The sequence below is a fragment of the Heteronotia binoei genome, chromosome 1 (assembly GCF_032191835.1).
Source record: "Heteronotia binoei isolate CCM8104 ecotype False Entrance Well chromosome 1, APGP_CSIRO_Hbin_v1, whole genome shotgun sequence".
NCBI lineage: Eukaryota > Metazoa > Chordata > Lepidosauria > Squamata > Gekkonidae > Heteronotia > Heteronotia binoei.
In genome coordinates, this window is record NC_083223.1 from 857,100 (window position 1) to 881,292 (window position 24,193).

Below are 24,193 nucleotides of genomic sequence, written 5' to 3' on the forward strand. Positions count from 1 at the left end.
CTGCCCCCCCTGCCCCCGCCGCCGGCAGCCCAGCCTTTGCGAAGGGCGCGCCTTGGAGGAGCGCAGAGGGCCGCTTTCAGCCCCCCGCAGCCAGGAGCGGATTGGGAAGGCTTTGGGGGGGGGGGGCGGGGGGGGTGGAGAAGCAGGAGCCCGGGGAAGAGCAGCCCTTCGCCTTCCTCCTCCTCCTCTTCCTCCTCCCGCCGAGAGGCGAGGCGAGGCGGGCTGCTGGATGGCGCGGAGGGGGCGGGCGGAGGTCGGAGGGGGAGGACGGCGCGGGAGCCGCCTCCGCCGGGCAGCTGCAGTCCCCCCTGGGCGAGCGGCGGTGCGGAGCTCCGACGGCTGCAGAGGCTGGACAGCTCCTGAGCGGCCCGGCTGGCTCCAGCGGCGTCAGTTCAGCGCCGGGACTCGGCGGACAGCTCCCTCCCCCGCCCCGCCCCGCCCCGCCCGGCTGCAGCGGGAGGGCAGAGCCGCGCGGGGACTTGGGGATCGGGCGCAGCGGCGGCGGCAGCGGCAGCAGCGCTCTGAGCGGCGCCGAGGGCAGCAAGACGGACGCGCGGCGGGGAGCAGCCTCCTCTCGGGGAACCTACTCGGCGGCGGCGGCGGAGGAGAAGGAGGCGAAGGAGGCATGGGCCGGCTGCTGCTGCTGCCGCCGCCCCCGGGGCGCCGGGCCCGAGTCCCCGCAGGGCTGCTCCTTCTGCTCGGTGAGCGCTGCCTTCCCCGGACGGGGCTTTCTGCCCAGCCCCCCCTGCCCCTGTTTGGCGCAGCTGGGGAGCCGCTGGCTGCGAGGGCGGCGGGGGGGAGCGGACCGTGGAGAGGCTGGCCGGGGGGCCGGGCTGGGCGTCGGGGAAAGCCTTCCGCCCCCTGCCCAGCTCAGCCCAGCGGCGTGGTGCTTCTGCTCCCGGCAGGGGCGGCGCTGTCGGGGGGCGGCGCGGCGGCGCAAGAAGTGGAGAACCTGTCGGGCCTCTCGCCCAACCCGGAGAAGGTCATCTTCGCCGTGCGCCAGAACGAGACCACCTGCCTCATGGCCGAGTTCGCCGCCCGCTTCCTCGTCCCCTACGACGTCTGGGCCAGCAACTTCGTCGACGTAAGCGCCCCCCCTCCCCCGCCCCTCCGCTGCCTCCAACACCTGCCCCGCGCGGGGCTTTCTCCGGCGCCTCCACCGGCCCCTGGATCGCGCGCCCCCGACTCTGGGAAGGTCCACAGAAGGCCCCAGGCCAGCGCAGCCTTCGCCGTCCCGTCGGCGCCCCGGGGCTCGCCTGCAAGATGCCCCCTCCGTCACCCCCTCCCATTCTCGGCTGCGGGTTGCCAGGCAATGCGTCGCCCCCCCCCCCCCGCACCGCCTCCCACCGGATCCGCACACCCGCAAGCACACCGAGGAAAAGGCTCCGCGCCCCCACCCGTCTTTGTGAGCCCCCCCGTCTGGTTTGCAAACCTCGGAGGCGGGCGGCTCCTGGGGGGGGGGGGTCGGGAGAGGCGAGTTTGCCCTTTCTCCTTCCGCCCCCCCCCCCCCGGTTGCAGAGCTTTGCTGGAGCGGCTCCCTTCCCCGAGGGGCTGCAAACTTCGCTTTTCCTTGGGAGGGGTTTTCCCCGTGGTCCCCCCCTCTCCGGCCTCCAAGCGTTTCTGTCCAGCGCCGGTCCCGGGCGGGTTGCGGGGAGGGGGAGGGCCGGGCTGGAGGACATCTGTAGGGCGGCTGTGGGGCTAAGCGGGGCGGGGGGGGCAACGCTCCCTCTAAGGCGTGGGGTCTTCTTGGGAGCAGGAAATCCCTCTCTTGCTGCTCGCTCCTGCAGCAGTTCCTTGGCCCCGGGGCCCGCCCTTCCTGAGCGAAGACCAAAGGTGGGTGCGGGAGGCTGAGGACCGGGGAGCGGGCTCACACGCCCTCCGCTGCTGCCCGGGGTGGCGGGGCGGGGGGACGGCCCTGGTGGGTCCTCCGAGGGAGACTGACGCCCCTTCCCGTCCCTCCCTCCCTGGCCGGCAGCTGATCACGGAGCAGGCGTCCATCCCGCTGTCCCGCGGCGCCGAGGAGCAGGGGCGGTGCGGCGCCAACGAGTCGGAGCTGCAGATCTCCTGGGCCCAGCGCGCCTTCTCCCTTCGCCTCTCCTTCGTCAAGGTACCCCCCCGCCGCCCCCCGACGGGAGGGCGGGCGGGAGGAAGGCGGGAGGGCAGCGGGGGCCCCGGACGCCCACTGGGGGAGCCCTCCCAGGCCAGCAGGGGGAGGGGCAGCGGGGGCCCCGTCGAGGAAAACCAGGTCCCGCCGCCCCCTTCAAGCCCGGCCCCTGGGTAGGCAGAGAGAGGCCCCCACCCCCACCAGGCCGGTCTGGCTGACTGATCCCCTTTCTCCCCCACCCCACCCGATGGCCAGGAGGGGCGCAACAGCAGCCGGGGGGCGGAGGCCTGGTGGAAGATGAACCGAGTCCAGTTCATCTACGACAGCTCCGAGCGCACCTACTTCAAGGACCCCGTCAACCGTGAGTGGTTCTTCTCCCACCCCCGAAGGGGCCTGAGAGGGGGGCGGGGGAGGTAGGAAAAGGAGAGAGGCTGCGGCCCAGCGGGAAATGGATATGGGGACATCAGGAGACCAGAGCCCAGCTGGGTCAGAGCAGGGAGGGTCCATCTAGTCCAGCCTCCCGTCTCACACAGGGGCCAACCAGTCCCTCTGGAGGGACAACAGGGCAGAGAGGCCGAGGCCTTCCCCAGCTGTTGCTTTCTGGCTCTGGGATTCAGAGGATTCGTGACTCAAAATGTGGAAGTTTCCCTCAGTCACAGTGGCTAGTAGTCACTCACAGACTTCCTCTCCATCAGTATATCCAATCCCGCTTTAAAACTGGATGATGGGTGGGAGGAAGGCAGGGAAGAAGGAAGGAAGGAAGGAAAGAGGGAAGGAGGGAGGGAGAGAGGGAGGAAGGAAGGAAGGAAGGAAGGAAGGAAGGAAGGAAGGAAGGAAGGAAGGAAGGAAGGAAGGAAGGAAGGAAGGAAGGAAGGAAGGAGGGAGGCCTCATTCTGCCCTTTGACAGGCAGGAATAGCTCTCCTGTTTCCTGGAATATTTTGAAAGGGAAAGTGGGCACGATCCTTGTCATGCTTTTCCCTTCTCTTCCTTCTTTGGACAGCTTCACACTGCATGTCTCTGTTGCCATAGTGCCTTCAGGATCTTCAGGGAAATATTTCCCTCCCCCCTCCCCTTTCATTTCCTCTCCCCCTTTCCTTGTTTCTTTCCAGCCCTGAAACCCACGAAACCCGCCTTCCCTTTCACACCCACGCTGGCTTCCCTCTGCACCTGAGTCCCGCCCCAGAGAGGCTGAGGGAGGCCTGCTGCTTGGTGGTTTCTCTTCTGAGAAGAGGGTGGGGAGAAAGTGCTCTTCCTATTCAAGGGCAGGCAGAAGTGCTGGGGTGAAAGGCCTCATGTCCATAGGACGGTCTGAAAGACATCCATTTCATCTGTGTGGACAGTTCCATAGGATTTGGTGTCATGTACAGTAATGGCACAGCCATGTCTTTTCCCAAAGGTGTTTCTTTGTGGTGAGAAAGGCTGGGGATGGGAAGAAGTTCCTTTCATAGGAAAGTCTCTTAATGGGACGTAGCAGCAAAGTTGGGTGTTTAGAAGCCATTTATTCCAGTTGCTTTTCTGTCTGTTGGGGATCTTGCAGCTAGACTGCGTTGCTTCTAAGATTTCTGGGTACCTTCAGTCACATGAACAGCCCTGCAGATTTCCGTGGTGCATTGTCTGACTTACAATTCTGCACACGTACAGATATTTCGGAGTGTTGTGTTTCATGCCGTATGCCTTCATCCTCCCCACCCCACCCCACCCCCCAAGTCCACATTTGCTGCTTTGAGCAATACCACCCCCCCCAGGCAGGGGTGGCCAAACTCTGGCTTTGGAGCCACATGTGGCTCTTTCACACATATTGTGTGGCTCTTGAAGCCCCCGCTGTCCTGTGGGCCGGCTTGGAGAAGGTGTTTGTCTCTTTAAATCCAAGCCCGTGGCTTGGAGAATGCATTTAAAGTTGCTTTCTTTCCACCTCTCCCTCCCCCATCAATTTGCCTCCCTCCTTTCCTTGCGGCTCCCAAACATCTGACGTTCATGTCTTGTGTGGCTCTCAAACATCTGGTGTTTATTCTATGTGTCTCTTACCTTAAGCAAGTTTGGCCACCTCTGCTCTAAGCTGTGGAGTCTTGAGAGCAAAAATTCTACTTTGTGAGCTGGTGGCACGAAAGTTGTGAGCTGCTGCATAAATCAGTTTGCTCTCTGGGGCCATTTCCCTGAGCTAAGACAAAAATGTGGCAGCCTGAGTCTAAAAAACTGTGAACTGGCTCCCACTAAGTCAGCGTAGAGGGAACACTGGTCTTGAGTAGGACGAGAGGAGGGCATCGTGCAGCGGTGAAGAGTGCTAGGCTAGAATCTGGGGGACCCAGGCTCAACCTCAGTTCTGCCCTCGAAGCTCTTTGGGTGACCTTGGGAGGGCACAGCCTCTCTTCGCTTAACCCACGGCACAGTCCTGCTGTTGTGAGAATAAAAGGAAAGAGAGAAGGAACGGTGTGTTCCACCATGAGGTCTGTGGAGTCAGGCTCCAAAGGATTGTGTGGATTAATGTAGGGGAGAGGGAACAGAGCCCACAGGTCCCCACCAATCACTCAGCACCTACAGCAATTATTGCCATAGAAATGCCAGATACGCTGCACTGCCAGAGCCAGATTAACAATTAGGCCAAGTAGGCACTGATCTATGGGCTCCCACGCCTTTAGGGACCCAGGCTGGCCTTTTCCCTCCCTCCCTCCCTCCCTCCCTCCCTCCCTTCCTTCCTTCCTTCCTTCCTTCCTCCCTCCCTCCCTCCCTCCCTTCCTCCTTCCCTCCCTCCCTCCCTCCCTTCCTTCCTTCCTTCCTTCCTTCCTTCCTTCCTTCCTTCCTTCCTTCCTTCTTCCCTCCTTCCTTCTTCCCTCCCTCCCTCCCTTCCTTCCTTCTTCCCTCCCTCCCTCTTAACCACTTAACCACTTAGCAAGAGCTATGGCTGACCCAAGGCCATTCCAGCAGCTGCAAGTGGAGGAGTGAGGAATCAAACCTGGTTCTCCCAGATAAGAGTCCACACACTTAACCACTACACCAAACTGGCTAATGAAGAAAAGAAGGCCATGAATGCCAAACTTATTTGACAAGAAATTACTCAAATCAGCAAACAGCCCCCCAAAGGAGATTATAGAACACCCTCCCCAGAGAGCTGCCCTCTACAAGGGACAGCAGAAGACCAGTTTATTTTGGACTGCATTTGACTGATTTGGTGTCTTTTATTGGCAACCCTTACTGGAGTTCTAAATGTGTAACCTTTTGTGTGCCTCTAATTGTTGCTTTATCATTTAACAATTTTAAATGGTTTTATTTCTACTGTAAGCTGCTTTTAGTTCTGCAAGGGAGAAAGAAAGAAAGAAAGAAAGAAAGAAAGAAAGAAAGAAAGAAAGAAAGAAAGAAAGAAAGAAAGAAAGAAAGAAAGAAAGAAAGAAAGGAAGAAATTCTGTACATTCAAGACAATCATTGTCTCTTTTTCTGGTTAACTCCCTGGGAGAGGCCAAGAGACTTGTCCCTTCCCTCCTGCACCTTTGGGAAGAGTCAGGAAGGCCTGCTAATGCCTCTGAGGCTAGAGTGGGATTCGTCTCTGGCATCCTGTAATTTTGTTGTGCTGATGCCCTCCTTACCTAAAGTCCTTAGCCCGGGGTGAGACAGACACTTTTGACATGACCCCTGCCTAACCAAAGAAACAAGAAGTTGGTTAAATGTCGTCGACCTGCCCAAACCACTTCTTTATTCAAATATTTATACCCCACTTTTACTGTGACCCAAGGCAGCTTACAAATCATACTGATAATAGTAGGTGTGCAAAAAAAAAAAAAGATTTTTCCTGCTCCATTATAGCCTATGTGGAGCATTATAGTCCATGGGCCCCACAGGCTATGATGGAAACTCAATCTGGGAGCATTTGGGGGTCTGGGGGGACTGTTTATTAACTTTGCAGCATGGTTGCTGGTGCTTCTCCTAAAAAAGCAAACAACCCCCCCCCCCAAGTTTCAAAAATGGTTGGGCCAGGGGTTCAAAATCTGTGGACCCCCAAAGAAGGTGCCCCCAGACTCCATTGCTTCCAAAGGAGAGAGAAAGAGCTTGTGAGCTGGAAGCTAAAATCTCTGGAAAAGGGAAGGTCCCCTGTGCAAGCACCAGTCATTTCCGACTCTGGGGTGACGCTGCTTTCACAACGTTTTCACGGCAGACTTTTGATGGGGTGGTTTGCCATTGCCTTCCCCAGTCATAAGAACATAAGAGAAGCCATGTTGGATAAGGCCAATGGCCCATCCAGTTCAACACTCTGTGTCACACAGTGGCCAAAAAATTTATATACACACTGTGGCTAATAGCCACTGATGGACCTCTGCTCCATATTTTTATCTAACCCCCTCTTGAAGCTGGCTATGCTTGTAGCCGCCACCACCTCCTGTGGCAGTGAATTCCACATGTTAATCACCCTTTGGGTGAAGAAGTACTTCCTTCTATTCGTTTAAACCTGACTGCTCAGCAATTTCATTGAATGCCCATGAGTTGTGAGAAAGGGAGAAAAGGACTTCTTTCTCTACCTTCTCCATCCCATGCAGAATCTTGTAAACCTCTATCATGTCACCCCGCAGTCGACGTTTCTCCAAGCTAAAGAGCCCCAAGCGTTTTAACCTTTCTTCATAGGGAAAGTGTTCCAACCCTTTAATCATTCTAGTTGCCCTTTTCTGCACTTTTTCCAATGCTATAATATCCTTTTTGAGGTGCAGTGACCAGAATTGCACACAGTATTCCAAATGAGACCTCACCATCGATTTATACAGGGGCATTATGATACTGGCTGATTTGTTTTCAATTCATCTACACTTTCCCCCCAGCAAGCTGGGGATTCCTTTTACCGACCTCGGAAGGATGGAAGACTGAGTCAACCTCGAGCCGGCTACCTGAAAACGCAGCTTCCATCGGGGATCGAATTCAGGTCGTGAGCAGAGCTTAGGACTGCAGGACTGCAGCTTTAACACTTTGTTTGTCAGGACCCTAGCACAATTTGAGGGGACACAATTCCTCAGCCTCCTCCTCAGTTGATGCTGGACTTTTATTGGGTGCAACTTCTCATTTCCTCCCTCCCCCCCCCTCCGGTTCTTCCGTAGCTACCTGTGCCTCCCTTTGCACCTTTAGGGCCTCTTGCTGAGCTCTTCCATTTTCTTTCTTCTGGCTGCCTCCAGCTCCTGCAGGGCTTCCCTCTGGGCCAGCTGGAGTTCTTCTTGGGCTCTCTCTGCCTCCTCCCTCTTTTCCATTGCGATCTTCTCCGCTCTTTCCTGCTCCTCTAACACTTTTCTTTGAAGTTGTGAAAGTTCTTTCACGGCAGTCTCAGCTCTTTCTCTTGCTTTCATTGCTTTGTTAGCCTTTTCCTGTTCTTCTAGGCACTTTTCCTGATCCTTTAAAAGTTCTTCCTGGGCCTTTTGAGCTTTCTCTTTTGCCACTCTCTTCTCAGCCCTTTCCTGTTCTTCCAGGACATTCCTATGGCTTATTGAAAGTTCTTCCGGGGCCACCTCAACTATATGCCTTTCTTTTAGTGCTGTCTCAGCCCTTTCTTGTTCTTCAAAGGCTGTTCTCCGAATCGTTATAAGTCCTTCCTGAGCTTTTGGAGCTCCCCCTCTTTCTTTCAGCGCTTTCAGCTCAAGCTTTTCTTGTTCTTCTAAGACCTTCCTTTCAGTTTTTGCAAGTTCTTCCAGTGCTGCCACAATCATCCTTCTTTCATGCACTGCTTTCTTCTCAGCCCTTTCCTGTTCTTCTAGGACCACCCTATGAATCTTTGAAAACTCTCCCAGGGCTGACTCAGCCATTTCTGGTTCTTGCATGGCTCTCTGGGCCTTCTCCTGTTCTTCAAGGACCTTTATCTGGATTTCTGAAAGTTCTTTCTTGGCTTTTTGAGCTCTCTGGACTTCACACATTGCTTTCTTAAAAGCCTCTTCTTGTTCATCTAGAATCCTTCTCTGAATCTTTGCAACTTCTTCCAGGCCTGCTTCAGCCATCTTTTGTTCCTCCTTTGCTTTCCGCTCAGCTTTTTCTTGTTCTTCCAGGACTTTCCCCTGACTCTTCGAAAGTTCTCTCAGGGCTGCCTCAACTACATGTTTTTCTTGTAGTGCTTTCTTAGCCAATTCTTGTTCTTCAAGGACTCTTCTGTGAATCTTTATAAGCTCTTCCTGGGCTTTTTGAGTTCTCTCTCTTTCTTTCAGTGCTCTCAGCTTGAGCTTTTCTTGTTCTTCTAAGACCTTCCTATGAGCCCTTGAAAGCTCTTCCAGGGCTGCTTCAGTTGTCCTTCTTTCTTGCATGGCTTTCTTCTCAGCCCTTTCCTGTTCTTCAAGGACCTTTCTCTGAATTTCTAAGAGTTCTTCCTTGGCTTTTTGAGCTCTCTGGATTTCACACATTGCTTTCTTTTCTGCTTCTTCTTGTTCATGTAGGACCTTTCTCTGAATCTTCAAAAGTTCTTCCAGGTCTGCTTCAGCCATCTTTCGTTCCTCCTTTGCTTTCCTCTCAGCCTTTTCCTGTTCCTCAAGGACCTTCTGATGCTTCCTTGAAAGTTCTTCCATTGCTACCTTGGTTTCTTCTCGTTCTTGCAGGGCTTTCTTCTTAGCCCTTTCGTGTTCTTCTAAAACCATCCTATGAATCTTTGAAAGTTCTTGGAGGGCCAACTCAACCATTTCTCGTTCCTGCATGACTTTTTTTGCCTTTTCCTGTTCTTCAAAGACCTGTATTTGGATTTCTGAGAGTTCTTCCTTGGCTTTTTGAGCTCTCTGGATCTCATGCATTACTTTCTTTTCAGCTTCTTTGTGTTCATCCAGGATCTGTCTTTGGATCTTTACAAGTTCTTCCAGGTCTGCTTCAGCTAACTTTCTTTCCTCCTTCACTTTCATCTCAGCTTTCTCCTGTTCCTCAAGGACCTTCCTATGAGTCTTCGAAAGCTCTTCCAGGGCTGCCTCAGCTTCTGCTCGTTCTTGGGACGCCTTCTTGGCCTTTTCCTGTTCTTCAAGGACCTGTATCTGGATTTCTGAGAGTTCTTCCTTGGCTTTTTGAGCTCTCTGTATTTCACACATTGCTTTCTTTTCAGCTTCTTCTTGTTCATGTAGAACCTTCCTCTGAGTCTTTAAAAGTTCTTCTAGTTCTGCTTCAGCCATCTTTCTTTCCTCCTTTGCTTTCCTCTCAGCTTCTTCCTGTTCTTCTAGGATCTTCTGATGAGTCTTTGAAAGTTCTTCCAGGGCTGCCTTGGCCACTTCTCTTTCTTGCATGGCTTTCTTGGCCTTTTCCTGTTCTTCAAGGACCTTTCTCTGGATTTTTAAGAGTTCTTCCTTGGCTTTCTGAGTTCTCTGGATTTCACACATTGCTTTCTTTTCAGCTTCTTTGTGTTCATCCAACATCTGTCTTTGAATCTTTGCAAATTCTTCTAGTTCTGCTTCAGCCATCTTTCTTTCCTCCTTCGCTTTCCTCTCAGCCCTTTCCTGTTCCTCTAGGACTTTCCTATGAGTCTTTGAAAGTTCTTCCAGGGCTGCCTCTAATTCTTGCTTGGTTTTCTTCTTAGCCCTTTCGTGTTCTTCTAAGACTACCCTATGAATCTTTGAAAGCTCTTCTAGGGTTGCTTCGGCCATTTCTCGTTCTTGGATTGCTTTCTTGGCCTTCTCCTGTTCTTCGAGGACCTTTACCTGGATTTCTGAGAGTTCTTCCTTGGCTTTTTGAGCTCTCTGGATCTCATGAGTTGCTTTCTTTTCAGCTTCTTTGTGTTTGTCCAGGATCTGTCTTTGAATCTTTGCAAGTTCTTCTAGGTCTGCTTCAACCATCTTTCTTTCCTCCATTGCTTTTCTCTCAGCCCTTTCCTGTTCCTCAAGGACCTTCCTATGAGTCTTTAAAAGTTCTTCCTCAAGGACCTTTCTCTGGATTTCTGAAAATTCTAAGAGCTTTCTCTGAATTTTTGCAAGTTCTTCCAGGTCTGCTTTAGCCATCTTTATTTCCTCCATAACTTTCCTCTCAGCGCTTTCTGGATCCTCTAGGACCTTCCTATGAATCTTTGAAAGTTCTTGCAGGGCCAACTCAGCCATTTCTCGATCTTTCATTGCTTCTTGGACCTTTTCCTGCTCTTCAAAGACCTTTATCTGGATTTCTGAGAGTTTTTCCTTGGCTTTTTGAGCTATCTCTATTTCACACATTGATTTATTTTCAGCTTTTTCTTGTTCATGTAGGATCTTCCTCTGAATCTTTAAAAGTTCTTCCAGGTCTGCTTCAGCCATCTTTCTTTCCTCCTTTGCTTTCCTCTCAGCCCTTTCCAGTTCCTCTAGGACCTTCCGGTGAGTCCTTGAAAGTTCTTCCAATGCCGTCTCGGCTTCTTCTCGTTCTTGCATGGCTTTCTTCTTAGCCCTTTCCTGTTCTTCTAGGAGTACACTATGAATCTTTGAAAGTTCTTCTAGGGCCAACTCAGCAATTTCTTGTTCTTGCGTTGCTTCCTTGGCCTGTTTTTGTTCTTCAATGACCTTTGTCTGGATTTCTGAGAGTTCTTCCTTAGCTTTTTGAGCTCTCCCTCTTTCATTCAGCTCTTTCAGCTCAAAGTTTTCTTGTTCTTCTAAGACCTTCCTATGAGCCCTTGAAAGGTCTTCCAGGGCTGCCTCAGCCGTCCTTCTTTCTTGCATGGCTTTCTTCTCAGCCCTTTCCTGTTCTTCTACGACTATCCTATGAATCTTTGATAGCTCCCCCAGGGCTGCCTCAGCCACTTCTCTTTCTTGCCTGGCTTTCTTGGCCTTCTCTTGTTTTTCAAGAACCTTCATCTGGATTTCTGAGAGTTCTTCCCTACTTTTTTGAGCTCTCTGCATTTCATATGTTGCTTTCTTTTCAGCTTCCTCTTGTTCATCTAAGATCCTCCTCTGAATCTTTGCAACTTCTTGCAGGTCTGCTTCAGCCATCTTTTGTTCCTCCTCCATTTTCCTTTCATCCCTTTTCTGTTCCTCAAGGACCTTCCTATGCGTCTTTGAAAGTTCTTTCAGGGCTGCCTCGGCCATTTCTTGTTCTTGCGTGCCTCTCTTGGCCTTCTCCTGTTCAAGGACTTTTATCTGGATTTCTGAGAGTTTTTTCTTGGCTTTTTGAGCTCTCTGAACTTCACACATTGCTTTCTTAAAAGCCTCTTCTTGTTCATCCAGGATCCTTCTCTGAATCTTCAAAAGTTCTTCCAGGTCTGCTTCAGCCATCTTTTGTTCCTCCTTTGCTTTCCTCTCAGCACTTTCCTGTTCTTCCAGGACTTCCCTATGAGTCTTTGAAAGTTCTTTCTACCCTGGGGCTATATCCTTGTGTTGCTACATCTACTTTATGTACTATCCTATTGGCTTTCCTATGAATCTGTGAAAGCTCTCCTAGGGCTCCCTGATAGAGAGATTATCAAAAACAAAGGGTAATTTTGTGATGTCATCAGTGACATCATTGCCAGGGTGGGGGACAGGGTGAGTAGGTTAAAGGTCACCCACCCAACATATAATCCCAGGGGCTATCAGAGAGTTTGACTGCAGTACTGCAGCTTTACCACTCTGCACCACGGGACTCTTAGCCCTTCTCCAATCCTCTGGCATATCACCTGTGCACCAAGAGGCCTTGAAGATACTGGATAACAGCTCTGCCAATTCTCCAGATATTTGTTTAAGCACTCTTGGGCGTTTTCTGTGGCCCCAGAAGGTAGGACCAGAACGAATGGGTTGAAATTAAATCAGAAGAGTTTTCAACTTAATAGTAGGAAGAACTTCCTGACCATTAGAGCCGTTCCTCAGTGGAACAGTCTTCCTCCTTGGGAGGTGGTGGGCTCTCCTTCCTTGGAGGTTTTTAAACAGAGGCTAGATGGCCATCTGACAGCAATGTGGATCCTGTGAATTTAGTGGGAGGTATTTGTGAGTTTAGAGCGGTTCCTCAGTGGAACAGTCTTCCTCCTTGGGAGGTGGTGGGCTCTCCTTCCTTGGAGGTTTTGAAACAGAGGCTAGATGGCCATCTGACAGCAGTGCTAATTCTGCAAATTAAGCAGATCATGATGAGAGGGAGGAGAAGAAAGGCTTCATCGGGGCTTAGTTCTTGTGGCCTTTTCTTACACACCCAGATAAATGCTGTTCAAGCAGCGATTCTTCTCCAGGCCAATTTGGCCAGGAATCCTGGAGGTTTTTTGCCATCTCCTTGGTGTGGGGCAGGGGTCCCTTGGTGTGTGCGTGTGTGTGTGGAAGGTGTTTGTGAATTTCCTGCATTGTTCAGGGGACTAGACGACCCAAGAGATCCCTTCCAACTCTAGGATTCTATGACACCACCTGGCCCAGGGAACTTATACCCAGGCCTCGGATTCAGCGGGAGCTCACAGGAGCACAGCTCCGAACCTTTTTGTGAGTTCCCCCTCTTCCTCCTTAACACCTTGTCCATTGAATAGTAGGTGCAGCTGCATAACAATCCCTGGATGAGCGCCACCACCTGTTTTTCTACAAAACTATATCTATCTATCTATCATCTATCTATCTATCTATCTATCTATCTATCTATCTATCTATCTATCTATCTATCTATCTATCTATCTATCTATCTATCTATCATCTATCTATCTATCTATCTATCTATCTATCTATCTATCTATCTATCTATCTATCATCTATCTATCTATCTATCTATCTATCTATCTATCTATCTATCTATCATCTATCATCTCTCTCTCTCTCTCTCTCTCTCTTTCTCTCTCTCTCTCTGTCTTCTTCATCATCATCATCACCATCACCATCATCATCATTATCTATCTATCTATCTATCTATCTATCTATCTATCTATCTATCTATCTATCTATCTATCTATCATCTATCTATCTATCTATCTATCTATCTATCTATCTATCTATCTATCTATCTATCTATCTATCATCTATCTATCTATCTATCTATCTATCTATCTATCTATCTATCTATCTATCTAATCTTGACATATGATTGACGTCAGGGCTGGAATTCTAGCAGGAGCTCCTTTGCATATTAGGCCACACCCAGGCCTCAGATTCAGCAGGAGCTCACAGGAGCGCGGCTCTTGAACCTTTCCGTGGGTTCCCCCTCTTCCTCCTGCCCACCTTGCCCATTGAATAGCAGGTGCAGCTGCATAACAATCCCTGGAGGAGCTCCACCATCTGTTTTTTCTACAAAAGGACCCCTGCTTATACCCATCCAAAGCATCCAGAGACTTCTGAGTCTGTCTTCAGGATTTCTCAGACATTATGACATCAGTCCCGTGCTACCAGGAGCACAGTAGGCAGCAACAGGAAGTTAGCAGGTTCTGTGTTCCGCTTTCTTCTCTGGGCACCTGCAGATGCCCTGCTGTTATGGGGAATGGGAAACTGGGGCAGATCTCTCCTCTCCCTGTACAGTGCCCCCCTTCAACTACTCTGTGAAGGAGCTTCAGCTCAGGGACCAACCAGGTTCTTCCAACTCTGCCCTGTGGAACGCTTCTGTGTCTAGGGTAGGAATGGGCTGTGTCCTTTGTGCTCTATTTCAACTCTTCTTTATTCCATTTATTCCAATTTGCCATGCCTTTGCACAAAAACGCTTCAAGCGACTTACAAAAAGACAGGTGGGGGTCATCTCGTCTTCTAGCTGCTTGTTGTGCAAAATCTTAGAGTTTCTCCTTTCGGCAGAAGACGGTTTTGTGCCCAGCTTAGTAGCTCCTTCCCACAAAGAGTGTGCAACAATATTGGAGATGGCAACGCAAGAGCGACCTAGTTGTACAGTCCCTGATTCCAGCAACATAAGGATGGATACAGTGGCTATTGAATGCGCTCGTATGTGTGGAGTTCACATACAGCAGTGTTTCCCATTTGCAGGGTCACGACTTGGAACCGGGCCACGGAAGCCTCAATATTGGGTCACAAGAAAAGCCAAAGCTAGCCCTGTCCCCAGCAAAACATGCTTCCTTCCTTCCCCCATGTTTGTGCAGAGATAAGCTACCCTTGAAGACTGACACAGGCTGCAAAGCCTGAGCTCTGTTTTCCTCCCTTCCTTCCCCCGACTCTATGACACAATTCCTGTCTCCCAGCTCCACCTCCAAAGTCTCCTGGCTCCACCCCTGAATTTTAGTGGTCCATGAAGGAGATGTGTAAAAATATCCGGGCCATAGGGGGGGAAAGTTTGGGAAACCCTGACATAGAGGATAATGTGGAATTGTTTTCTGTGGCCCCAGAAGGTAGGACCAGAACCAATGAGTTGAAATTAGAGTTTCTGGCTCAACATTAGGAAGACCTTCCTGACCGTTACAGCGATTCCTCAGTGGAACAGGCTTCCTCCTTGGGAGGTGCTGGGCTCTCCTTCCTTGAAGGTTTTTCAACAGAGGCTAGATGGCCATCTGACAGCAATGAAGATCCTGTGAATTTAGGGGGAGGTATTTGTGAGTTTCCTGCATTGCAGGAGGTTGGACTAGATGACCCTTGAGGTCCCTTCCAACTCTATGATTCTATGACCTTTTGCAAAATGCTCAATGCATTGATTGCTCAAGACCATGCACCCTCCTGGACTGAATCAAGACTTTGGTTTCCTGTCTCATTACCAATACTGATTTCTCTACACCTATTACCCATCTGCATACCATACCTCATCCAATCACACCTCCTATTGTCATTCACCTGCTATTGTCTTTTGCCTGCTATTGTCATTCAGCATATGGAATGACTCCAGTTTCCAAGGTCAGACGGACTCGTGTTCTAGCTGTATCTGAAGAAGTGAGCAGGGAGTCACAAAAACTCCTCCCCTGCCACAAATTGTGTTAGTCTGTAAGGTGCTCCTCGACTCGGGCTCTTTGCAACTTCTGGTGCTTCCTTTTTTGTGTAGCAGGAATGCCTTTGCATATTAGGCCACGCCAAGGGTGGGATTCTAGATGGAACTCCTTTGCCTATTAGCGGGGGCGTAGACTTTTCAATTTCTCAGGGCAGGGGCTGGGGCCAAGCCAGAGACATTTGATCCAGTGACATCATAGGGAGGAGCCAGTGACATCACAGGGAGGGGCCTCTATTATCACTACCTATGAATTTATGGAGAAGCTCCCTCCCCATAAATTTAGGGCACACCTCCCCCCAACAATGCCCGTGGACGGGGCCAAACCCAGAAAAAGGTGGGAGTTGGACAGTGGTTATAGTGGTATCTCAGAGGTCTCTTGCTGTGTCCTGTTTTTGAAATTCACTTTTAGAAGAGTCACTTTAAGATCTGCAAATATACTTATCATGTGCATAGGACAAACCAATGGTCACAAATTTGACAGTAAAAGGCAATACAGAAAAGCTTTAAGGGAGCATTTCCCTTCCCCCCACTGTTTTCTGATGAAGCACAATCTCCTTTACCTCCCCCCCACAACAGACACCCTGTGAGGTAGGTTTGTTTATTTGTTTATTTATTTATTTTATGATTTATATCCCACCCTTCCCACCAAGTGGCTCAGGGCGGCTTACAGCATAAAATCCCACATAAATTAAGTTTAGGTATTTAATACAGTTAAAGTATTTAAAACATTTAAAACATTAAAACATTAAGAGCAAGGCTGGGCTAAGAGAGCTCTTACAGCAGCTGCCCTTTCAAGGACAACTCCTACAAAAGTGATGATTGACCCAAGGCCATTCCAGCAGTTGCAAATGGAGGAGTGGGGAATCAAACCCGGTTCTCCCAGATAAAAGTCCGTGCACTTAACCACTACACCAAACTGGCTGTCACCAACTACATGTTGGGTTCAGTATATGCTACAGTTTACAGCGGCTGTTGATACCTAAATCATTCGGTTTTCACTTATACTCAGAAATCAAACTTTCATTTCATTTCATGTGTTCAACATATCCTGCCCTACCCACAAAATGGGCTCAGGATGCTTCACATCATAAGACCAACAGCAGCAAAACAATAAATAAGATCAGTGATTAATAGCAAAAAAAAAAAGGCTCATGGCAGATAAAACAAGGGTGTGCGCAATCTAAATGAAACAGTGGACATGCACACAAAAGCTGATGCCCAGAATAAAACTTGTTTGGTTCTTAAAGGTGCCGCTGGCCTCAGATTTTGTTCTTAAAGGCCTCTGATCTTCATGGCCACACCCAATCTCACTTTCCCCCAAAATGTAAATTGGAACCAAGCAAGTACTTTGAATCCACCAACAATGTTCCCTCTGAGCTGCAGAGTCTTGTGAGTAAAAACTCGACTTTGTGAGCTCCTGGCATTAAAATTGTGAGCTCCTGCATCAATTATTGTGCTCTAGGGCCATTTTTACTGAGCTAAGACACAAATTTGTGAGCTGGAGGCTAAAAATCTGTGAGCTTGCTCATGCTAACTCAGCTTAGAGGAAACATCCACCCAAGAGAGCCTGCAGTCTGACTTCCGGTGCATTAAAAGTGGAGGGGGAAGGAGTGTCACTATTATCTTGACCATTGCTGCCCTATCCAAGGCTGATCGGTCCCTCGTCTTTTCCACGTCATGAGACTTTCACGGCAAGAGACAAGCAGAAGGGGTTTGCCACTGTCTTCCTCTGCACAGCAGCCTCAGCTTTCCTCCAAGCACTAACCATGGCCATTCTTGTGTAGTTTCCAAACTCTGATGAGATCTGGCTAGTTTGGGATATGAGGGCTGCGACTTCAATTAGCATTTCTAAGGAGTTAAGCTTGGGTTGTAAAGTCATTCATAAAGTCATTCACTGGCTTTGAAGCTCAGAGGGAAAATCACACACAGCCTTTCATACCTTTGAAGCCCCAAGTCCTTTGTTGATTGGCCAGTGGGGGCTTAGCCCCGGGTGGGAAAATCCGGGTGGGGGGGGACTGCAGCGTCCCAGTCCCCCGCATACTTTACGCCTATGCCTATTAGGCCAACCCCCCTCTCCATGTAGCCAGCTTCCAAGATCTTACAAAGCTCTTAGTACTGGGCCTATTGTAAGCTCTCGGAAGATTGGCTACATCAGGGGTGTGTGGCCTAATATGCAAAGAAGCTCCTGCTAGAATTCCACCCCAGGCCACACCTCTATTACAGGGCCTATTGTAAGTTTTCAGAGGGCTAGCTACATCAGGGGTGTGTGGCCAAATATGCAAAGGAGTTCCTGCTACAAAAAAAGCCCTGCTCCCTACCATGAGATATGGCTTAGATTGGTTTAAGAAGAGGCTGGAGATATTGATGGAGGACAGAACTATTGCTGGCTATCGGGGGGCTTTGGTTTGTCAGATGGTGGGGAGGAGTCAACCGGGGCAGACTTTTGCTAGTCAGATCCTTTTCTGGGTCACCCCCGGTGGAAACCGGCGGCTGGACTAGATGGACCATTGGTCTCCTCCAGCTTGGTGACAAGGTGTTTTCTCAGAACCTCAAGCATTCGAAGTGGCCCCCCTTGATTGCCATTTCTGCCCTCTTGGCAGCTGGGAAGCACACCGCCACCACCCGCCACCTTTCTGCTTTGGTCACCCCTGCCGGGAAGTCCTACGAATGCCAGGCTCAGCAGACCATCACCATGACGTCCAGCGACCACCAAAAACCAGTCGTCCTCCTGCTGTCGGAGCTCCGCCTCCAGCCCTTCGATATCAGCTCGGATTTCGAATACGGGGAAGGTGAGTGTGATGTGGGTGCTGCTGGGAAGGGTGTGGGCACCATCTGGAAAGAGGAGGCAGCAGGAGTTCTTGAACAGGAGGGGAAGAGGCTTCAGGGCAAAGATGGGACAGGAAAGGAACACAGTACAGCTTTTTGGGGGGTATTTTTTGAATTCTGTATGTGTGTGTGTATTAGGGTTGCCATGTCCCCTGCGTTCACCAGTGGGGGACTTTTGTGCACGTGACACAATGACGACATCCAGATGACACCCAGGCGACATGACATCATTGCACTGGAGATGGTACATGCGGCTACTCTAGGCATTTCCGGGAAAACCTATTGTACCATAGAGTTTTCCCTTCCAAATGGCTAGAGTGTCTGGGAAAACCATAGAGTTTTCCCTGGAAGACCTAGAGTGGCCACCGCACGATGTTGCCGGCACGATGATGTCACTTCTGGTGATGTAGCGGGAGGTTCCCCCTGCCCAGACTGGGGTCTTGGCAGCCCTAGTGTGTGTGTGTGTGAGTGCGCGCACACACCTGGAAGTCATGGCAACCTCTGGTGGCGACCGGCCCCTCGTGGAGAGGTCTTGGGGGCCTGGAGGCTATTCAGAGAGGTGGCTGAGTAAAGCCTGCCCCTGCCCCCTGACTGGGCAGTTGTCACCAATGAACACTCCTTCATTGAGTCAAGATGCTTATTAAGTGATTAGGCAGCTACAGCACAAAGGATACTTTCTGCTGAGACTGAGGCAAGAGGCCTCAGCTCCCATAGTTATAGGTTCAGGTCCTTCCGTTATGCATTCAAAGTGCAAAGCCCCAAAACTCTGCTCTGGTAAGACCTCATCTGGAGTCTTGTGTTCGGTTTTGGTCACCACATTTTAAGAAGGATCTAGACAAGCTGGAACAGGTGCAGAGGAGGGCGACGAAGATGGTGAGGGGTCTGGAGACCGAGTCCTATGAGGAAAGGTTGAAGGAGCTGGGGATGTTCAGCCTGGAGAGGAGGCGGCTGAGAGGTGATAGGACTTGAAGGGCTGTCATATAGAGGATGGTGTGGAATTGTTTTGTTGCCCCGGAAGGTAGGACCAGAAATTAAATCAAAAGAGTTTCTGGCTCAACATTAGGAAGAACTTTCTGACCGTTAGAGCAATTCCTCAATGGAACAGGCTTCCTTGGGAGGTGGTGGGCTCTCCTTCCTTGGAGGTTTTTAAACAGAGGCTAGATGGCCATCTGACAGCAATGAAGATCCTGTGAATTTAGGGGGAGGTGTTTGTGAGTTTAGAGCGGTTCCTCAGTGGAACAGGCTTCCTCCTCGGGAGGTGGTGGGCTCTCCTTCCTTGGAGGTTTCTAAATAGAGGCTAGATGGCCATCTGACAGCAATGAAGATCCTGTGAATTTAGGGGGAGGTGTTTGTGAGTTTCCTGCATTGTGCAGAGGGTTGAACTAGATGATCCTGGAGGTCCCTTCCGACTCTATGATTCTATGAAATCTACCAATCGTTTCCCCCCTCCATCTCCACCAACATTCCAAGCCCCCTTTGCAAGAGAGATGAAAGCATACCTTCTCTGGGAATAAGATAACAGACATTGGCCCTGGTGCCATGGCAACCTCCCCACCCACCCCGTTCACTCAGTAAACAGTCCATTGGTTCCAAATGGTTCCATTTCTTAAGGCATCAGGTAGGTATAGAACCACATTCAGGGTCTGAGTCGAGACTGGAGAGGTCTTGACTCCAAGGTACAGTTATACTTTGCCAAAAGCAAAAGTGGGCCAGAGCTTAGCCCCCCGCCCCTTCCCAGTCAGTTCTCACGGAACCTTTGCTTTGAGAACGTGATGTGTAAACACCCAAATTCCCAAGGTTTCATTCTTTTTTACAGCATTGCTGTAAGGAAGCAGCACTGAACCGAGACTAAATACCAGGTGCCATGCATATCAAGAAGAGCCCCGTGGTGCAGAGGGGTAAAGCTGCAGTACTGCAGTCCAAGCTCTCTGCTTATGACCTGAGTTCAATCCCGGCAGAAGCTGGGTTCAGGTACCTGGCTCGAGGTTCACTTCTGAACCTTCTGAAGTTGGTAAAATGAGTACCCAGCTTGCCGGGAGGATAGGGTTGCTAATCCCCAGGTGGGGGCAGGGGATCCCCCGGTTTGGAGGCCCTCCCCCCATTTCATGGTGATCAGAAAGCGGGGAGAGGGGAGGGAAATGTCTGCTGGGAACTCTATTATTCCATATGGAGTATTATTCCCATAGGAAATAATGAATTGATCTGCAGGTATCTGGGCTCTGGGGAGGGGCTGTTTTTTGAGGTAGAGGCACCAAAATTTCAGGATAGCATCCAGTGCCTCTCCCCAAAATACCCCCCAAGTTTCAAAAGGATTTGACCAGGGGGTCCAATTCTATGAGCCCCAAAAGAAGGTGCCCTTATCCATTATTTCCTATGGAAGGAAGACATCTTAAAAGGTGTGCCGTCCCTTTAAATGTGATGGCCAGAACTCCCTTGGAGTTCAATTATGCTTGTCACAGCCTTGCTCCTGGCTCCGCCCCCAAAGTCTCCTGGCTCCACCCCCAAAGTCCCCAGATATTTCTTGAATTGGACTTGGCAACCCTACAGGGGAGAAGGTGTAGATGACGGGGGGGGGGAAGGCAACAGCAAACCACCCCATAGCAAAAAGTCTGCCAAGAAAACGTCATGATGCGACGTCACTCCAGAGTTGGAAATGACTGGTGCTTGCACAGGGGACTACTTTTCTTAAAATAAATAAAAATGCTTATCAGCACGTGGGAACGGGAAGGGAAAGATGGAGAGAAATCATAGCATTCGAATTAACAACAGTCAGAAGAATTAACCCCTTAGTGGCCAGGGTACTTGACATGCCATTAGGTTCACTCCTATTCCCAGGGTAGAAACAGTTGCATTGTAAGGCAGAGACATAACAGGCAGAGAAAGCTCACAAGAGCAAAGTAGGACCCTGAGGGGTTACATAGAGTCATTTGTACGAGTGGAAATTAAATCACGGCAAGACTGACATTGAGAAGCAGGATCAGAAGCAGGGGTGGAATTCTAGCAGGAGCTCCTTTGCATATTAGGCCACACCCCCTTGATGTAGCCAATCCTCCTGGAGCTTACAAGGCTCTTTTTTGCAAGCTCTTGGAGGATTGGCAACATCAGGAGGGTGCGGCCTAATATGCAAAGGAGCTCCTGATAGAATTCCACCCCTGGTCAGAAGCATTAAAAACAAAAAAAAACCAACCCCCAACCCAGCCACCCGAGAGAGGCTGCCTTCCTTCCCCTTGTCAACTGCACTGTGGAGGATTCTCTGGCTCTGTAGCAGCGATTAATCACTGCTCTGGCAAAACAAAAGGACTCTGCTAAAAATGCTTTTTATAGCAGTCTTTGTTTCACCTACTCCATTTCTATACTCGCTCTTTGGAGTAGGAGCATTTTCTGGCTTGCTCTGGCTGTGGAAACTGATGCAGACTCCTGGCTTTCTTGCACGTGTGGCTCTAGCTGTGGGAATATTGGATGTTTAAAAATGGTTGGCATACGGCTACCGCAATCCTCAACATAAGTGCCTAACAGAAGAAGACGCTAGTCCAGCGCCTTGTTCCTAACCACGGCCAGCTGCGAAGCCTCCCAGCAAGGAAGGAAGCCAGCATCCCTTCTCAGTTGTCCCCTTCCAAGAACCAACAACATAAACCCAAAAATTACTGTGTCCAAAATTACTAAAATGTATGCATAATTTATTACAACAAGGATGGGCAAACCATAGAAATAATGTTCACAAAAAGGAATTCTTGATCCAGTCCTTGTAAATGCATGTCACAGTACTCCTGTAGAATCCGCAGTATTCCTGAAGATATCACTGTATCCCATGCATGTAATGCTCCATCTCTATAAATCCCATGAAAATATAATGTGTGCAACAGGACAGCCGGTATTTCAATTCCTGTTTCAAGTTGCCTTTGAGCCAAAGGAGCATTTTGCCCGTGGGAAGTAAGTAGGAAGAGTCATTGTCCAACATAAGGTTATGTACTGAATTTGTATCTTCAAGGATGTTATGGAAATAATCTTATAATCCTGTAGCTGAGGGAAAACATTATTGAAACAAGAATTGAAATACCGATTGTCCTGTCACACACATCATGTTTTCATGGGATTTATGGAGATGGAGCATCACTACATGTATGGGATACTTGATCTCATCAGGAGTACTGTGAATTCTACAGGAATTTACAAGGATTGTACCGAGAATACCTTTTTGTAAATATCATTTCTATGATTTGTCTGTCCTTATTGTAATAAACTATGTCTGCATTTTAGTAATTTTGGTCACAGTAATTTTGTTGTTGAACAAAGCAGGAGTCAATAGCACCTTTAAGACCAACCAAGTTTTATTGAGAACGTCAGCTTTCGTGTGCTCTCTAAGCACACTTCCTCTTGGATCTATCTTATGTTGTTGGTTTCCTGTGTAACCTCTCTCAGTGTGTGTTGTTCCTTCCAAGAACCAGCATTTAGAAATACTCTAGCAGGGGGCTGATCTTCTCCCAAGGGGTCTTCCTCCAATTAAAGGAGCATCCCTCCTGGTCCCTTGGGGAAGGAAGGAAAGAGCCAGAGCTTCCTTTGCCCAGTTCCCTGGATCCCATGGGTGAGGTACAAAGAAAGTACCTTTAAGACCAATGAGTGCTAATGTTTTAAGCATGCTTAAAGTTTTTTTTACAGTTAATGGTGTTTGTCTGTGCCCTCTGCTACCTAATCTTAAATAGGTACACACATGGCCCCAAGGTCTCATTTATGTCGGATCTGGCCCTCATAACGAATGAGTTCGCCACCCCTGCTCTATGAAGAAAGGGCAGCAGCTGCAACTGCTGACAAAAGGGAAGTTTAACCATGCTCATCAATTTTGATTTTTAAAAAAAATATTTTTCAAATTTATATTCCACTCTTCCCACAAGTAGGGAAGAGCCCCATGGCGCAGAGTGGTAAAGCTGCAGTTCTGCAGTCCTAAGCTTTGCTCACGACCTGAGTTCGATCCCCAGTGGAAGCTGGGTTTTCAGGTAGCCAGCTCAAGGTTGACTCAGCCTTCCATCCTTCCGGGGTCGGTAAAAGGAGTCCCCAGCTTGCTGGGGGGGAAGCGGAGATGACTGGGGAAGGCAATGGCAAACCACCCTGTAAAAAGTCTGCCGTGAAAACATAGTGAAAGCAACGTCACCCCAGAATCGGAAACGACTGGTGCTTGCACAGGGGACCTTTCCTTTCCTTTCTCTAGACTCAGCCTTCCATCCTTCCGGGGTCGGTAAAAGGAGTACCAAGCTTGCTGGGGGGAAAGTGTAGATGACTGTTGAAGGCAATGGCAAACCACCCCGTAAAAAGTCTGCCGTGAAAACGTTGTGAAAGCAACCTCACCCCAGAGTCGGAAATGACTGGTGCTTGCACAGGGGACCTTTCCTTTCCTTCCCACAAGTAGGTTTAGGGCAGATCATAGACAGTAGTCAGGCCGTTCAACAAGCATGAACAGATTTATTTCTTTAAAGCTATGAATATGCATAATAAAAAGGGTATAGAGATCTTTGCCTTCTGAAGACACAAATAGGTCCAGTTCTGAAAGCAAGCAAGCAAGAGAGCGTCCACACATCCAGTCTGGTTTCGGAGGACAGACTTGGCGCATAAAGCGGAGTAGAGGAAGGGCAGTTTTTAAACATCATTGATTTCCAAAAGAAGAAATTAAAATTTCTTTTGCATCTGGAATGTGATTTTTTCTCTCAAAGAAGAGTCTTATTTGTGATCTCTCTCTCTTTCTCTCTCTTTCTGTCTCTCTGTCTCTCTCTGCCTCTTTCTGTCTCTCTCGGTGTGTGTCTCTCTGTCTCTGTCTGTCTCCTGTCCCTCTGTCTCTCTCTCTGCCTCTCTTTCTCTGTCTCTGTGTGTGTCTCTCTGTCTCTGGGTCTCTATGTCTGTCTCCTGTCTCTCTGTCTTTGTCTCTCTCTCTCTCTCTGCCTCTGTCTCTCTCCCTCCCTCTCCCCCTTTCTCTCTCTGTCCCCCCCCCCCCCCGCCTTGCATTACAGAGCATAAATGCCCCGTGGACCAAAGGGAACAACTAGAAGAAACCCTCCCTCTTGTTCTGGGCTTGATTTTGGGACTGATTATTGTGATAACTCTGGGGGTCTACCACGTCCATCTCAAAATGACTGCGACTAGTCAAGTTCCAATTCCACGCGATAGATCGGAGTATAAGCACATGGGTTAGCTGGTCTGGAGACAGTCAGGTAATTGAAGCAAAAGCACCTTCCCCCCAGTAGGTCAGGGGCCCACATTATGGAACGATCTCTTGTTTAATGACCAAATGGAGGAGGGGGGGGGGTGAGGAAAGCAGCCATTTCTCAAGAGTTTCACATCGAGAGTCCAGGGAGACGTTTTCTTCCCTGGGAAATCATCATTGCAATTGAATCTTTTCCTGCGTTTGTCAGACTCCTCCCTGCTCCCTTTCCCAGGGACGTGGATGGGATTTATTTAGATATTTACCACCCTCTTTTCTCCCAACTGGGGGCTCAAAGCAACTGACACCACAATCATTATTTTATCTTTGTAACCACCCTCTT

At 49.7% G+C, this 24,193-nt stretch overlaps 2 protein-coding genes across 2 annotated transcripts; one reads left to right on the plus strand and one right to left on the minus strand.

Moving 5' to 3' along the window:
* Positions 1–229: 229 nt before the first annotated feature.
* Positions 230–23,918, plus strand: LAMP5 (lysosomal associated membrane protein family member 5). Its single transcript, XM_060257288.1, has 5 exons — positions 230–1,084; positions 1,976–2,107; positions 2,360–2,465; positions 17,438–17,626; positions 23,660–23,918. Exons 1-5 carry the CDS (start codon positions 230–232, stop codon positions 23,839–23,841), a joined length of 1,464 nt encoding a protein of 487 aa, XP_060113271.1. The 3' UTR covers positions 23,842–23,918.
* Positions 7,202–11,257, minus strand: LOC132571007 (trichohyalin-like). The gene has a single exon (XM_060237642.1). The coding sequence runs from the start codon at positions 11,255–11,257 to the stop codon at positions 7,202–7,204; it is 4,056 nt and encodes a 1,351-aa protein (XP_060093625.1).
* Positions 23,919–24,193: the final 275 nt, after the last annotated feature.

Bases quoted from the DNA above. Each gene is read 5' to 3' on its own strand.
- LOC132571007 (XM_060237642.1), bottom strand. From the start codon at position 11,257: ATGGCTGAAGCAGACCTGGAAGAACTTTTGAAGATTCAGAGAAGGATC.
- LAMP5 (XM_060257288.1), top strand. From the start codon at position 230: ATGGCGCGGAGGGGGCGGGCGGAGGTCGGAGGGGGAGGACGGCGCGGG. The intron at 2,108-2,359 runs GTACCCCCCCGC...CCCGATGGCCAG, and splicing joins TTCGCCTCTCCTTCGTCAAG to GAGGGGCGCAACAGCAGCCG. The intron at 17,627-23,659 runs GTGAGTGTGATG...CTTGCATTACAG, and splicing joins GGATTTCGAATACGGGGAAG to AGCATAAATGCCCCGTGGAC.